Below are 15,061 nucleotides of genomic sequence, written 5' to 3'. Positions count from 1 at the left end.
ATTCTGAGATGATATTCTTCTCACCACAATTGTACAGAGCGGTTATCTGTTACAGTAGACTTTGTCAGTTCGAACCATCTGGACATTCTCTGTTGACCTCTCTCATCAATAAGGCATTTCCATCCACAGAATTGCCACTCACTGGATGTTTTTTTGTTTTTGGCATCACTGAGTAAATTCTAGAGACTGTTGTGTGTGAAAATCCCAGGAGATCAGCAGTTACAGAAATACTCAAACCAGCCCATCTGGCACCAACAATCATCCATGTGATTATCTAATCAGCCAATTGTGTGGCAGCAGTGCATAAAATCATGCAGATATGGGTCAGGAGCTTCACGTCAACCATCAGAATGGGGAAAAATGTGATCTCAGTGATTTCGACCGTGGCATGACTTTTGGTGCCAGGCGGACTTGTTTGAGTATTTCTGTAACTGCAGATCATATATATATATATATATATATATATATATATATATATATATATATATATATATATATATATATATATATAGGCATCTTAACAATAAAAAACAAAGAAAGAATACAAAAACAGAAAAGAGATATGCAGGACAGGTTAGAAACCCTTATGGGCTTATTTGAATACCTCATCTTTTCAGTAACAAACATTTAACTCAGTATGAGAAAAGAAAGAAATGTAAAACAAACAAATATATATATATATATATATATATATATATATATATATATATATATATATATATATATATATATGCAGGTGCATCTCAATAAATTAGAATGTTGTGGAAAAGTTCATTTATTTCAGTAATTCAACTCAAATTGTGAAACTCGTGTATTAAATAAATTCAATGCACACAGACTGAAGTAGTTTAAGTCTTTGGTTCTCTTAATTGTGATGATTTTGGCTCACATTTAACAAAAACCCACCAATTCACTATCTCAAAAAATTAGAATATGGTGACATGCCAATCAGCTAATCAACTCAAAACACCTGCAAAGGTTTCCTGAGCCTTCAAAATGGTCGCTCAGTTTGGTTCACTAGGCTACACAATCATGGGGAAGACTGCTGATCTGACAGTTGTCCAGAAGACAATCATTGACACCCTTCACAAGGAGGGTAAGCCACAAACATTCATTGCCAAAGAAGCTGGCTGTTCACAGAGTGCTGTATCCAAGCATGTTAACAGAAAGTTGAGTGGAAGGAAAAAGTGTGGAAGAAAAAGATGAACAACCAACCGAGAGAACCACAGCCTTATGAGGATTGTCAAGCAAAATCGATTCAAGAATTTGGGTGAACTTCACAAGGAATGGACTGAGGCTGGGGTCAAGGCATCAAGAGCCACCACACACAGACGTGTCAAGGAATTTGGCTACAGTTGTCGTATTCCTCTTGTTAAGCCACTCCTGAACCACAGACAACATCAGAGGTGTCTTACCTGGGCTAAGGAGAAGAAGAACTGGACTGTTGCCCAGTGTTCCAAAGTCCTCTTTTCAGATGAGAGCAAGTTTTGTATTTCATTTGGAAACCAAGGTCCTAGAGTCTGGAGGAAGGGTGGAGAAGCTCATAGCCCAAGTTGCTTGAAGTCCACTGTTAAGTTTCCACAGTCTGTGATGATTTGGGGTGCAATGTCATCTGCTGGTGTTGGTCCATTATGTTTTTTGAAAACCAAAGTCACTGCACCCATTTACCAAGAAATTTTGGAGCACTTCATGCTTCCTTCTGCTGACTAGCTTTTTAAAGATGCTGATTTCATTTTCCAGCAGGATTTGGCACCTGCCCACACTGCCAAAAGCACCAAAAGTTGGTTAAATGACCATGGTGTTGGTGTGCTTGACTGGCCAGCAAACTCACCAGACCTGAACCCCATAGAGAATCTATGGGGTATTGTCAAGAGGAAAATGAGAAACAAGAGACCAAAAAATGCAGATGAGCTGAAAGCCACTGTCAAAGAAACCTGGGCTTCCATACCACCTCAGCAGTGCCACAAACTGATCACCTCCATGCCACGCCAAATTGAGGCAGTAATTAAAGCAAAAGGAGCCCCTACCAAGTATTGAGTACATATACAGTAAATGAACATACTTTCCAGAAGGCCAACAATTCACTAAAAATGTTTTTTTTATTGGTCTTATGATGTATTCTAATTTTTTGAGATAGTGAATTGGTGGGTTTGTTAAATGTGAGCCAAAATCATCACAATTAAAAGAACCAAAGACTTAAACTACTTCAGTCTGTGTGCATTGAATTTATTTAATCCACGAGTTTCACAATTTGAGTTGAATTACTGAAATAAATGAACTTTTCCACGACATTCTAATTTATTGAGATGCACCTGTATATATATATATATATATAAACAACAAAAATAATAAAAAATAAAAATTCCCATCATTAATTACAACAACTATAGTAATTAATAGGTACTAACCCTAAATCTAACCTGAACCTTAACCCTTATTAAATAACCTAAATTAGGTTCAGGTGAGGGGTTAAACTTAGGTAAAATCGTAATGACATGGTCCATTGGTTTGTTTACATGTCTCTATGGGAGTAAAATTTGTAGTTCTTTGTACGAGCTAACTAAAATAATTTATGATTTCGTCATATTGTACTATAAGTATATATACATGTATATGTCATTAGACTGCATTGGAATTTCAAAACAAAAGTGGATGGTGATTTATACTGCCCTGTTCCAAAATGGAAAAAAGCACTATAAAAGTAGTCCAAATGACTTATGCTATATTCTAAGTCTTTCAAAACCATATGACAACTTTGTGTGAGGAACAGATGGAAATTTAAGCATTTATTCACTGATCATCTTCCCCTCCACCATAGCTCTAAAATCTCACTTACGTTCATCTTTAATTAAAAAAATGTCGCCTTTAGATGTGTCTTGCCAGGTTTGGCATTTATGATGTGAAATGTGATGAAAAATAATAATAATAAAAAAATTGCAATGGTGGAGGCCAAGATTATCAGATAATAACAACTTAAATTTTGTTCTGTTTCTCATATAAAGCTTGGAAGTCTTGAAACACATATGTCATGGACTACTTTTATGACACCTTTTAGACCTGTTTGGTCTAAAGGACTAAAAGGTGTCATAATATGTGTTATTTATCCTATAAATCAACATCTGCTTGCCTTGTATGTGCCTTGGCATTCTGCCTAACATCTTTTGTGTTTCATGGAATTAGAATACAGTAATACAGGGTTGGAATGACATGAGAGTGACTAAATGATGACCGAATGTTTGTTTGGGGTGAAATATTCCTTTTAAAGTAAGTAGGAAGGTCTGGTTAAAAAAAATAAATAAAATAAAATACTATTATACTGTATCTGAAACCATTATTGCATTATTTCAAAGAGTCCATCAATTTCTAAAGGTGCCTTTGTTTAGGTTGAGTATAGTGCATATATTGTTAGTCAGTCTTTGTGGAAAGTGTAAAACCATCTGTGATGTCAGAAGCAGAGCAGGAACAGGATACAGCTCAGCGCTTTCATTGGTAGAAATGCTCAGAATTGCAACAGGAAAAGCGCTCTGGCCCTCAACATGTCACCCAGTGCAGATGGTGCTAGACCAAAAACACATCTGCAATTAGCTCAAAAGATGTTCTGCAACTGTCAGCAGTCTGAAACTAGAGCTATGTTTACATTTATGGGTCACTTTGACCCAGACTTTTGATTTTTATACTCTAAAGTCAAAAGGAAAGAGTTTTTCTGACAGATTTTTCTGGGTCAAAATGACTCAGATTGATGGAGCAGGTCACATAAAACATTGCGTGGTATATTGAATCAACCTTTGCATGTTAATTTCTTGTTAACTGATTTCTTGTTAACTTGCTCATCCTCATGTCTTTTGAAACAGACTAGAAGATATATTACAGCATTACTTTTCCATATGGGTCAACATGATCACAGCGGAAGTCGGCATGTTGTTTCAGAGAGTTCCGGTACCCATTATGTCGACTCACTGACAAGCACCATCTCCTATCAGAAATTTTTTTGCATTGGCTCCAGCGCATTTACCTTCCCATGTGTTGCCTGGGAGACCAGGTTTCGGACCCTGCTTCAAAACCAGGAAGAAATCGCGTTTGCATAATCAGTGATGCTCGCGAATCGGAGGTTGCATTTTCCCCTCTAACATTACGTTTACTCCACTGATGGTTAGGTTTGGGGTTTGGGTTAGGGGGTTCAGTTTATAAAACATGCATTCCTCTTCACTGTATTACAGCCTGTACAAATGAAAACAACTTGTTTCACAACTCACTTTTGGCGCCCCTCTGTGGACATTTCACCTGGAAAATGGAGCTCACACGTGCCCATATGCACAACAACACTTACCGCTTTGGCCACTGGGGGCAACGTTTCGGTAAGCACAGACCAACTTAAGATAAAGAAAAGTCAACCTACTCTCCGATTTCACAGTGAGTTCAGTCTGACTGAGACACTGGCTGTCGAGCTCCAAAAATGACAAAACAAGCAGCATAAATGTAGTCCACATGACCTGTGCACTTTATTCTAAGACTTCTGAAGTCATATGATAGCTTTGTGTCAGGAACAGACTGAAAATTAAGCTGTTATACACTGATAATCTCCCTTTCTGTTCCTAAATCTCATTAAAAGAAAAGTCACAAAGGAGATCATTGTACTATGTCAATTGTTTCTCCTAGATAGCTTTAATATTAGATGGAACATTTTGGCTGACGTCTCCTACTCAGACATTTCTCTCAACAAAAATGAGCTTCATTAGAGATCTCAACAATGAGATCAAAGTGAGTTGTTTTTAGCTGTAAAGCATCTAGTATGGTAAAGAGGAATGCATATTGTAACAAAGGATAAAAGTTGGGAAAGGAGGCAGCGAGAGCCAGCTTAACAATATAAATAATATTTAATGGTTAACTTAAACAAAAAGACAAACACAAACACATGCCGGGTAGCTGCCCATAACTCTGTCTCTTGAACTGCCGCCTCAGGTCACCTTTATCCCTCTCGAGGGCTTGATTAGCCTGATTAGGCGCCAGGTGTGCAGCATCACGACCCGGCCCCGCCCTCCTCCCTGCCACACTTATTTTTTTTAACTCAACCCCCAAACCCTGAACTTATCCAACCGTCAGTGGAGTAAAAATGTCATCTAGAGGGAAAATGGAACTTCCAATTTGCGGTAGTCATTCATTATGCGAAAGCGATTTTTCCTAGTTTCAACGTGGAATGCGAACCCGGAGGTGCATGACAAATCACATACTTCTGCACTATTCTATGCCATTTTGAAATGTAAGTAGTGTTAACACTGACAATGCTACAATGCAAGGGTACTGGAATATTCAAGCAACATGGCGACTTCCTGTGTGATTATGTTGGAAAAATTCCCACCACCGTGTCATTTCCAGCACATCTCAAATTCTGTATTGTGTTTTATAGTATTCAGTGGTGGCAATGCCACTGATGAAAATGACATTTTTAACTTTTGTGAAACAAAACTGTTCCGACTTCTAATAGGAGTAAAATCTATATAAAAGGCAAAATGCACAAAAAGGCATTTGAAAAGCACCTATATACTGTAATGAAGCCCTGGTAAAAAGTTTCCAATTCAGTTGTGACCTTCCTATATATATATATATACACATTATATATATATATATATATATATATAAGAATGTTAGTTTTAATAAAAATCAGCCCCCTTGGACATGAAAGTGCCAGAAGTTAAAGAAACCCAAAGATGAATGTTATGATATGGGAGAGTTCTGCAGGCTGAAAATTGTGAGTTATGTGCAAAATCAATTGTGCATGTTTAACATTGAGTTTCAGAATCATGGGCATTACTAAGAGTTGGTCCTCCCTTATATCAGCTTTCCTCTTCTAAGAACATTCTAGCTTTTTACTAGAGGTTGGAGCACAGCTGTGGGGATTTACTCTCATTCAGACACAAAAGCATCACTGAGGTGCCCAGAGGTCAGTGGGGCTTTGTCTGGGTTTCGTGCAAGCCAATCAAGTTCTTCCACATCAGACTCAGTACAGCGTTTCTTTATGGACCTCACCTACACAGGGCGATCAGTGCTGGAATAGAATTCTGCTATAAATGTTTGAGATTTCATGGCTGTATTCTTGATTTTATGCTCCTGAAAGTAATGGGTAAAGCTGAAGTATCCAGACCTGTTAATTAGAAGGCAGTGCCAACACAATTTTTGCCATGTACTTTATATTATATTCAAAGTAAATGTTTGCTTTTTGTTCACCATGCATATGCAAAATGCATGACTTATGTATTAGTTTTTGCTTCGATATGCTCATATAAAACTTTGAATTGCATAATTATCTGTATACAAAATATTAATGTCAACTATTGGCACCCAGCTGAAGATCTTTGCAGTTGTTTAGTTCAAGCAAATGCAGACATGACCGAGTTGAGACAATGAGCAAGATAAAGTCTGGATCACTTGTGAATGGAGAAAATAGATCCTTGTTCTAGTTCCCATCAGATTTGTGAATGAGACAGGGATAAGGCCCATACGAACCTCATGCAAAGCACTGACAAATTCAGTCAATCAATGCAAAGTGAAGGAGCGAGATAATGTTAAGAGGTGTAAATACAGACAGACAGATGGACAGTCACCCAGTTCTAATGCATGTTTAAAGAAATCCTGAAATATTCCAAGCAGAGGACATTCCTTTCTGTATTTATCTTCTGTAACATCAGCATTTGGTAAGTGCTGAGTGCTCTGCCAAGTCAGCTGTTCCTGGTTTTGAGAGACCAGGGAGAGAAATGAAAACATATTGCCTTTGCTCTAAAGAATCTAATCTTGACCATGCAACACTTCCTTTGCATGACTTGTGGTCAGTATTTTGCACTGGTGGCAGGTATTCTTTAACACACGCTGTTAAAGTGTTCTCAATCTTCCTGACCTAAAGAGAATGGAGCTATAATCCTCGTAACCCTTCAACAGGCCCAGGTGGATTCTGCAGACTTTTTCTTCACATTTTCTGTGCTGATTTTGGGGAAAAATCTGTGGAATACTGCAGTGTCGATTTAAAATGATGAGAATACTGTACACATATTGACAGCTTAAAGCAGAATCAAATCAGCTAAAATGTTTAATACACAAACATGCAAGGGACTGCGGGATGTGTACAACTTTGTGAGTGATGGGCATTCCAGTTCTAAAAAAAAAAAAGGTAGCCGACAAAACAGAACTGTTCTTTTGCAAGGATCTTTAGTGTACAGACTTGATGGAAACACAAAAGGATGAATGGCAGAAGCCGGAAATTCCCTCCAAATTAAACCAGACAGCTCTGTGTGTAAAATCATTATTGTAAGCTTACCAAAGTGACCCAGCATTAGGCTACAAAGCATTTTTGAACACAGATTCTGGCTCAATAATAATGGTATTTATAAGGTATTTTGTTCATTTCTGATGAGAAATCCATCGTAGTGTAGCTTCAAGTCTCCTGCTTGTCACACTTTTCTTGGACCATCTCCATTGAAATAAATGGATTCCAAAACTGTAGTGCGAGGGCCCTGAAATTGAGCTTGCAAAGCATTTACATTCACATACTTGCGCAAAGTACGATTCAGGCCAACATTCAAAAAAATATTGTAGCCTATTTTTTAGATTTACGCATTTCAATTTCATAAAATTCAATCAAATTGAATTGTGTAATGTTTAACTAAATTAAATTTAACTTAAAATATTTAGGTTTTTTAAATTATATTTTGTTAAAGATAACAAAATTCCATCATGTTGAATTGAGTAATGAAACTGAAATGCGTAATTTTTAAAATGAAAATGTTTTAAGTGTAAAAATGCCTAAGAAAAAATAAATGAGGTCTGATTTACATCCAATATAAAACACATTTTATTAAGAGAGAAGTTAATAAATAAAACAATGCAAAAATATAATGTTTTTAAATTGTTGGGAATTGCCTAAACAGTAATAATTCTGAAAGAGGTAAATAAATAAATTTACAATGTAAACTGGTCACTTACAATTGGGCAGAATATCACAGATGCTTGAGTTGAACAAGCTAGCACCTTTAACACAAATGACTTCCCGGACAAAACTGAGAGACATTGCAAAGGTGTAAACGCTTGTGCGTAAACCAGCAGTCAAGGCGAAAAGTGGTCAAACTCCTTATACCGTCAAGAATTGCTCTGTCATTATGAAGTATATGCACTTTTTGTCTAATGTGTTACAATGGTTTGTGACTGTGATCAGTGAAGCATCTTATTGTTTTTGTACTGAAGGCGTGACTGAAAAAACATTACAAACTGTGGTTTCATTCTCACAAAATTAACTGTAAATGCTATCTAAACTAACAAGGTTTACACAGGAACAAGTGTCAAAAGCAATTACAAAATCAAAAGCACCATATTAGATATGTAAAGAATCAGAACTTCAATCTTGTTTCCAGAAGGCCATATTAATAATGTACAATCAACATGTATGTATGAATGACCAGTTGCTACAGTTACAGGTGTGGACATTGAAAAATGTGCAAAAAACATTCGTCTGAGAACTTGACGACCAGTTTCTCTTTAAGAGCCATTTTTACCTTGTCCAATGACAGAAAACAAAAGAGCAGGTGTGTGTGAAAGAGAATAGCAACTAAAATGTTAGCGTACTAAGAGAAAGGTTAGGCCAGCTAAACCCACTCCGGCCGCTGCGAACAGTGCTGTCTTCATCGACGACTCTTGGTTCAGCTGTCTTGCGTTGTGGAAAAACCTGCAGAAACCCTCCTACAACAGACAAAACAGACCAGGGTGAGTTTCAGATTTCACGTGAACTTCCTACACGAAGATACAGTTGAAGTCAGAAGTTTCCATACACCTTAGCCAAATACATTTAAACTCAGTTTTTCACAATTCCAGACATTTAATCGTAGAAAACATTCCCTGTCTTACGTCAGTTAGGATCACTACTTTATTTTAAGAATATGAAATGTCCAGAATAATAGTAGATAGAATCATTTATTTCAGCTTTTATTTGTTTCATCACATTCCCAGTGGGTCAGAAGTTTACATACACTTTGTTAGTATTTGGTAGAATTGCCTTTAAATTGTTTAACTTGGGTCAAACATTTTGGGTAGCCTTCCTCAAGCTTCTCACAATAAGTTGCTGGAATTTTGGCCCATTCCTCCAGACAGAACTGGTGTAACTGAGTCAGGTTTGTAGGCCTCCTTGCTCACACATGCTTTTTCAGTTCTGCCCACAAATTTTCTATCAGATTGAGATCAGGGCTTTGTGATGGCCACTCCAATACCTTGACTTTGTTGTCCTTAAGCCATTTTGCCACAACTTTGGAGAATGTGTCTCCTTCCTGAGCGGTATGATGGCTGCATGGTCCCATGGTGTTTATACTTGCGTACTATTGTTTGTACAGATGAATGTGGTGCCTTCAGATATTTGGAAATTGCTCCCAAGGATGAACCAGACTTGTGGAGGTCCACAATTGTTTTCTGACGTCTTGGCTGATTTCTTTTGATTTTCCCATGATGTCAAGCAAAGAGGCACTGAGTTTGAAGGTAGGCCTTAAAATACATCCACAGGTACACCTCCAATTCAGTACACCTCCTATCAGAAACAAATTGGCTAACTGTCTAAAGGCTTGACATCATTTTCTGGAATTTTCCAAGCTGCTTAAAGGCATAGTTAACTTAGTGTATGTAAACTTCTGACCCACTGGAATTGTGATATAGTCAATTAAAAGTGAAACAATCTGTCTGTAAACAATTGTTGGTAAAATGACTCATGTCATGCACAAAGTAGATGTCCTAAACAACTTGCCAAAACTATAGCTTGCTATTATGAAATATGTGGAGTGGTTAAAAAATGAGTTTTAATGACTTCAACCTAAGTGTATGTAAACTTCTGACTTCAACTGTATGATCCAGTTGCATGACAAACGCAGCAGTATTTCTGACCCGTTTTGTCATCAAGTAGCTAAAAATCTCAACAATGAACGGGGTGTTACATAATACACCACCTACTTCCTCTCTGAGCATTATTATATAACCCTGCTATCAGGGTGTACAAAACATAAATATTTCACAATATTTCAAATTAAATGATCATCAAATCTGTGGCCTAACGCACATGCTACACATTCATGTTAGCTTAGCAACATGCTAACATCAAATTATTTCAATTGTGCATCTCCTGTTCATGCCATCCCACAATGCTATCTTATGACATCTAAACACTTTTACAATAGTGCATGACTTGTAAGGCAATACATTTTAATGTGTCCATTACATAAACTAAATATACAAGCTTGTTCAAGTGTGTTCAAATTGCACAGTAGCTCAACTGATTGAGCGTTGCACTATGGAATGCAAAGGACCTGGGTGTGAGTCCTGAAGAGCACGCAAGTCAACACGTGAACTGAAAGTTTTAAAGAAGCACCACGAAATGACGTGGTTGCTTCAGCATTTGTGTTTTCATATCACAATCGCTTTTATGACACTCTCGGTTAGGTTCAGGTTTAAGGTAGGGAGCTTGGTTTTTAAAACTCTCTTTTAATCGCCACACAGTGGACATTTCACCTCTGAACTGCTGGGAATCGTGTAAAGAACCATGTTATATCATTTTGCAAAGATGCAGCTTTCATGGGCTAAATGGTATTTTAAGGGTTAAATGTAGATATGACAGAGGCACAGACTGGCTTAACTGCTGTTTGTAACCATCTAAGGTGCCAAACAAACAGAAGAAGGCTTGAGGAGTCAGGCAAAGCAGCTGTCTTCAGTCAGGCACCTGCTGTGCTGGTCAAAGCGAGTGAGTCCAGGTGCGCTCACCCACAGTCATATGCTGCACATACTCTGAGTGAAGCACGGAGACCAACCGTGTGTTACACGCAATAGACTAAATGGCTGAGGGGCCTTCAGCTCTGCTTCAACTGCTGCCAAATAAAAGAGAAAATAAAAAACTGAAAAAAAGAAAGGGCTGTGCCAGAGCTCTCCAACTATTCATTCATGCAAATACAAGCTGCCGTTTGCCTTGACCCAACAGTGATAGCACTCGCTTTTAAGACACTACCATAATGCACCTAACTGGTTTATAGGGCTAAGTTCACCCAAAAATGAACATTCTGTCATCATTTACTCACCCTCATGACGTTTCGTGGAACACGAAAGGGGAAGTTTGCCAAAATGTCCCAAACGCTCTAAAGTTATTTACCAAAACTCGGTGCTTCTGCCAAAGCTCTCAATTCAAGATTGGTTCCTGTGTCTTGTACTCGTTAGAAACCAGTGTTGGGTGTAATCTGATTACAAAGTTATTAGTTACTGTAATCTTATTACTTTTTAGTTCAAAAATAGTGTAATGCATTAGTGTAATTTGTTTAATCAAATTACAACTACTGACTTTCTATTAAGTTCATTACTTGGGTTACATATTTCTAAAATAACATTTAAGTAGGATGAGGAAATATAGACATTATTTTGAATTTGTTGAACAGAAAAAAAAACGTTCTTGTGAAAAGTTTTTTAGAAAGTAACTTAAAGGAATTAGTAGTGCGATTACTCTCCCCACGAAGTAATGAGTATCGTAATCTGATTAAAGTTTTAGAAGTAATTAGTAATTAGTAGTGGATTTCTTATTCCATTAAATCATGACTTCAGAAATCATGGAATATAGCGCATATAAGTCATAAAGACTATTTTTATGATGTTTTTTAAGCTTTACAGCCCCTGAATACTTTCAATGTATGGAAAAGAGTAGCCTAAGCATTCTGTCATCTCCTTTTGTGCTCCACTGAAGAAAGTCATAGAGGTTTGGAACATTTGGGGAGTAAATGATGGCTGAATTTTCATTTTGGATAACATATTCCTTTAAGGGAGTGGCCTCTTTTTAAACGCGATGAAGTACATTCGTAACACAAGTTATTGACAGGGGCTTGGTCTCATTGCTTTTATTGTTACAGCTGAAATATTTCCCTGCCCTCTCATTTGACTGTTGACTAACATGTTCCTCTGAATCAAGCGTGTAATTATAGCAGATATCAGTCAGTATAAACAAAGTGTCCTGATGTTACCAAATAAAGACATGAACAAGGACGTTCAAATACTTGAAAGTTTGCCATGTTCTTTTTAAACCCAGAAACCCTGAGCTGGTTCAAATGCAGTTCTGCTTCAGCATAGACATTCCCTGAATTCTTTGGCTTGAGTCACTGTCTAATTCACAAATACAAGAGCGGCCACAATAAGGTGTTTGCAGCTCGAATCTAAAAGTTAGACCGGGATCTCACTACAGTAGGTACCTTTCAATTACAGTTTAAAATGTATACTTTAAGATGGAAAAACTTTGAACAACAAAGAGATCGTGGGATCAAATGCTTTGTGCAAGCACGCTGGGTTTTTCAAATTGCACACATGAATGATGAAAGAAATGTGATATGATACCTTTTAAACACCCACGCAGTTTCATTTTAAACAGAACTGGTGTGGATACACCTCTCTGGGTGTGGAAAACCCCAACTAAACACTCCATCAGTTCTACATCGAAACCAGTGGATCTGCGGAGGGTCTGCCCCTCTCCGAGTCCCTCTTGTATTGTTTTTTTTTTCTTCTTCTTGGGTTTAAACATTCTTCTTGGTCAGATTGACTTGTGATAGACTAATAAAAGGCCACAACAATTAATTAGCCAATTTTGGGCCAATCTGAGAATCTTATTTGAGTTTCCGATGTGGAAGTACCTCCTAAGAGCCTCCTAATTCTAAAATCTACCGGCAGCCATGTCAAAAGATAAACATTGTACATTTTCAATTTCCATTTCAAATTTCCTAATCCATTTTTTTAGTATTTCTAAGGCTTACCCAGCCTCCATTTTCCACCAGCCAGTCTTGTTTTTCCCCTCCCAGATAGTCAGCTATGGTCTCGGCCAGTCTCTGGGAGCGCTCGCAATTCTCTCCTCTGGAGGTCAACTCGCTGGCCAGCACACCAGCGAAAGTGAAGATGGAGACCACCCTACCCCAGTTCAGTTTTCCATCTACCACCAGTTCCCTCATAACACCCTGAAGACACTTGCTGGGATCCGATCCACAGGCGTCAATGAATTCTTGGGAGAGAGCTTGGAATTTGGTTCTGTGCTGTTGCTCCATCTCTTTGGCCAGGTATCTCATGGCCTCTGCTGACTCGCTGGGAGGCGTCTGTTGGATCCCGCTGCAGAACCCGATGTAATCTTCTACCAGCATCAACGTTTGTTCCCTCAACCAACAGGACATTTTCTAAATTAAGTCAGGGTCAAAATATATTAGACCAAGCTTTATGTCAGTTCAACAAATAGAAGTTTCAAAGTCAAGTCAATCAAACAAGTTTCATTGAAGTTAAGCTATGCAACATTTTTCTCTAATTAACATAAAGCATCTGAAAAAAAATACACTTTCCCTCATACATTCATAATGTTAGCCATCTGTGCTAAAAAAGTGCACATTATTTGTCAAATCCCCTTATAAGGTTTAGATGTAAACATCGCTTCCACCGAAACATCATGGTTACTCCAGTTTTTGTTACTGCTATTAAATTATAATAAATTATTATCTTATGTCTTTCAAACACTGAAGGCAACTTTCACAAATATTTGTCATTTTGATTTTTGTTTTATGACAGTGGTGGCTAATACTGTAGTAAATGTGATTTTGGCCCACACTATAGTAAACATCATGTCCAGAAGTCTGTGCATTATTGACCCTACAGAGCCCAGCTGACTGCATAAACACACTGAACCCAGATCAGTTCAGAAACGGGTAAATCATTCATTATAACGGCCTTCGTGGCTGCAATAAGCATCGGCTGTTATATAATTCGGGTCTGGGAGGAAAAACTCACCGGTATCCCTCTAAAACCGGCTTAAAATCACGTTCAGTTATTGAATTAACACATGAACCATCTAAAACAGCTTCATTTTGCGCGCAATGGTATGAAACACAAAGCCGGCTGCGCCATTACAGTACGAGCGCCACACAAAGACGCGAGAAAGCATCACAGAATTGAAATGAGCACGCGCCCTTCTATTCATTTGCATTCCGCTTGGATCTCATAGTCGTTTTGGCACGTGTTTGTGGAGTATGTCTTTCTAAAAGTGAGAATAATAAAGCCACTCACCCTCCCAGCGATGTCAGACTACGATCTCCACCGACAGTTGCGCAAACAGAGATAACTTCTCAGAGAAGACGCACTTGCGTCACTCGCTCGCTGTATTTACTTAGACCACGCCCACGGGATCGTTAATCCCGCCCAGTGCCATGACGCCTACGCTTAGTTCTTTCCATTTCTCAGGGGGTTTTTGTTCCGAACAAATTCTTGAACTGAATAAACAAATACAATGATAATATGATTTATGAGTTACTCTGTTTATACATTAACATACACTCTAATTAAACATTCTACTCGAAACCACTGGTATTCATGGAGATTTAGTGATTTCCTAATTGATTCTTCCATAAAATTCTTCAATAGTGTTTTATAAGCAGAAAATTGAAGTGCTTCTAAAATACTTCTTGAATATTTTTTTTCCATCCATAGACCGTTATATCATAGCCTATATATTGTTAATTATTCAAGTTTACATTTATAATTTTTTTTTCAATTTATAAATGGTCAATCGATATTGTTAGTTATATACAATATAAAACTTTTTTTTGAAGAATTTCAAAATTCAAAAATTCTATCAAATTGAATTAATCTTTCAACAAAATAAAAAACATTTTAACTTTTATTTATCTAATTTCGTTAAAAATTACACAGTTTTTTATTTTATTTTATCCCCTTTTCTCCCAATTTGGAATGCCCAATTCCCACTTCTTAGTAGGTCCGCGTGGTGGCGCGGTTACTCACCTCAATCCGGGTGGTGTCTCAGTTGCCTCCGCTCTGAGACAGTCAGTCCACACATCTTATCACGTGGCTCGTTGTGCATGACACAGTGGAGACTCACAGCATGTGGAGGCTCATGCTACTCTCCGCGATCCACGCACAACTAACCACGCGCCCCATTGAGAGCGAGAACCCCTAATTGCGACCACGAGGAGGTTACCACATGTGACTCTACCCTCTCTAGCAACCGGGTCAATTTGGTTGCTTAGGA

General features: G+C 37.9%; 1 protein-coding gene across 1 annotated transcript; it reads right to left on the bottom strand.

Annotated features, from left to right (window-relative positions):
• Positions 1-7,822: 7,822 nt before the first annotated feature.
• bcl2l10 (BCL2 like 10) lies at positions 7,823-14,197 on the bottom strand. The gene is made up of 3 exons (XM_051656730.1): positions 14,083-14,197; positions 12,795-13,205; positions 7,823-8,721 (listed from the first exon to the last, which is right to left on the bottom strand). Exons 2-3 carry the CDS (start codon positions 13,200-13,202, stop codon positions 8,599-8,601), a joined length of 531 nt encoding a protein of 176 aa, XP_051512690.1. The 5' UTR covers positions 13,203-13,205; positions 14,083-14,197; the 3' UTR covers positions 7,823-8,598.
• Positions 14,198-15,061: the final 864 nt, after the last annotated feature.

This window comes from Myxocyprinus asiaticus, chromosome 26 (genome assembly GCF_019703515.2).
Source record: "Myxocyprinus asiaticus isolate MX2 ecotype Aquarium Trade chromosome 26, UBuf_Myxa_2, whole genome shotgun sequence".
In the NCBI taxonomy this organism is placed as follows: Eukaryota; Metazoa; Chordata; class Actinopteri; order Cypriniformes; family Catostomidae; genus Myxocyprinus; species Myxocyprinus asiaticus.
This window is presented reverse-complemented; position numbering and strand designations above follow the sequence as displayed.

What these genes read in the sequence shown, in the direction of transcription:
- bcl2l10 (XM_051656730.1), bottom strand. Translation starts at nt 13,202, where the DNA reads ATGTCCTGTTGGTTGAGGGAACAAACGTTGATGCTGGTAGAAGATTAC. An exon ending in TGGTGGAAAATGGAGGCTGG is followed by an intron (nt 8,722 to 12,794) that starts GTAAGCCTTAGA and finishes TGTCTGTTGTAG; the next exon opens with GAGGGTTTCTGCAGGTTTTT.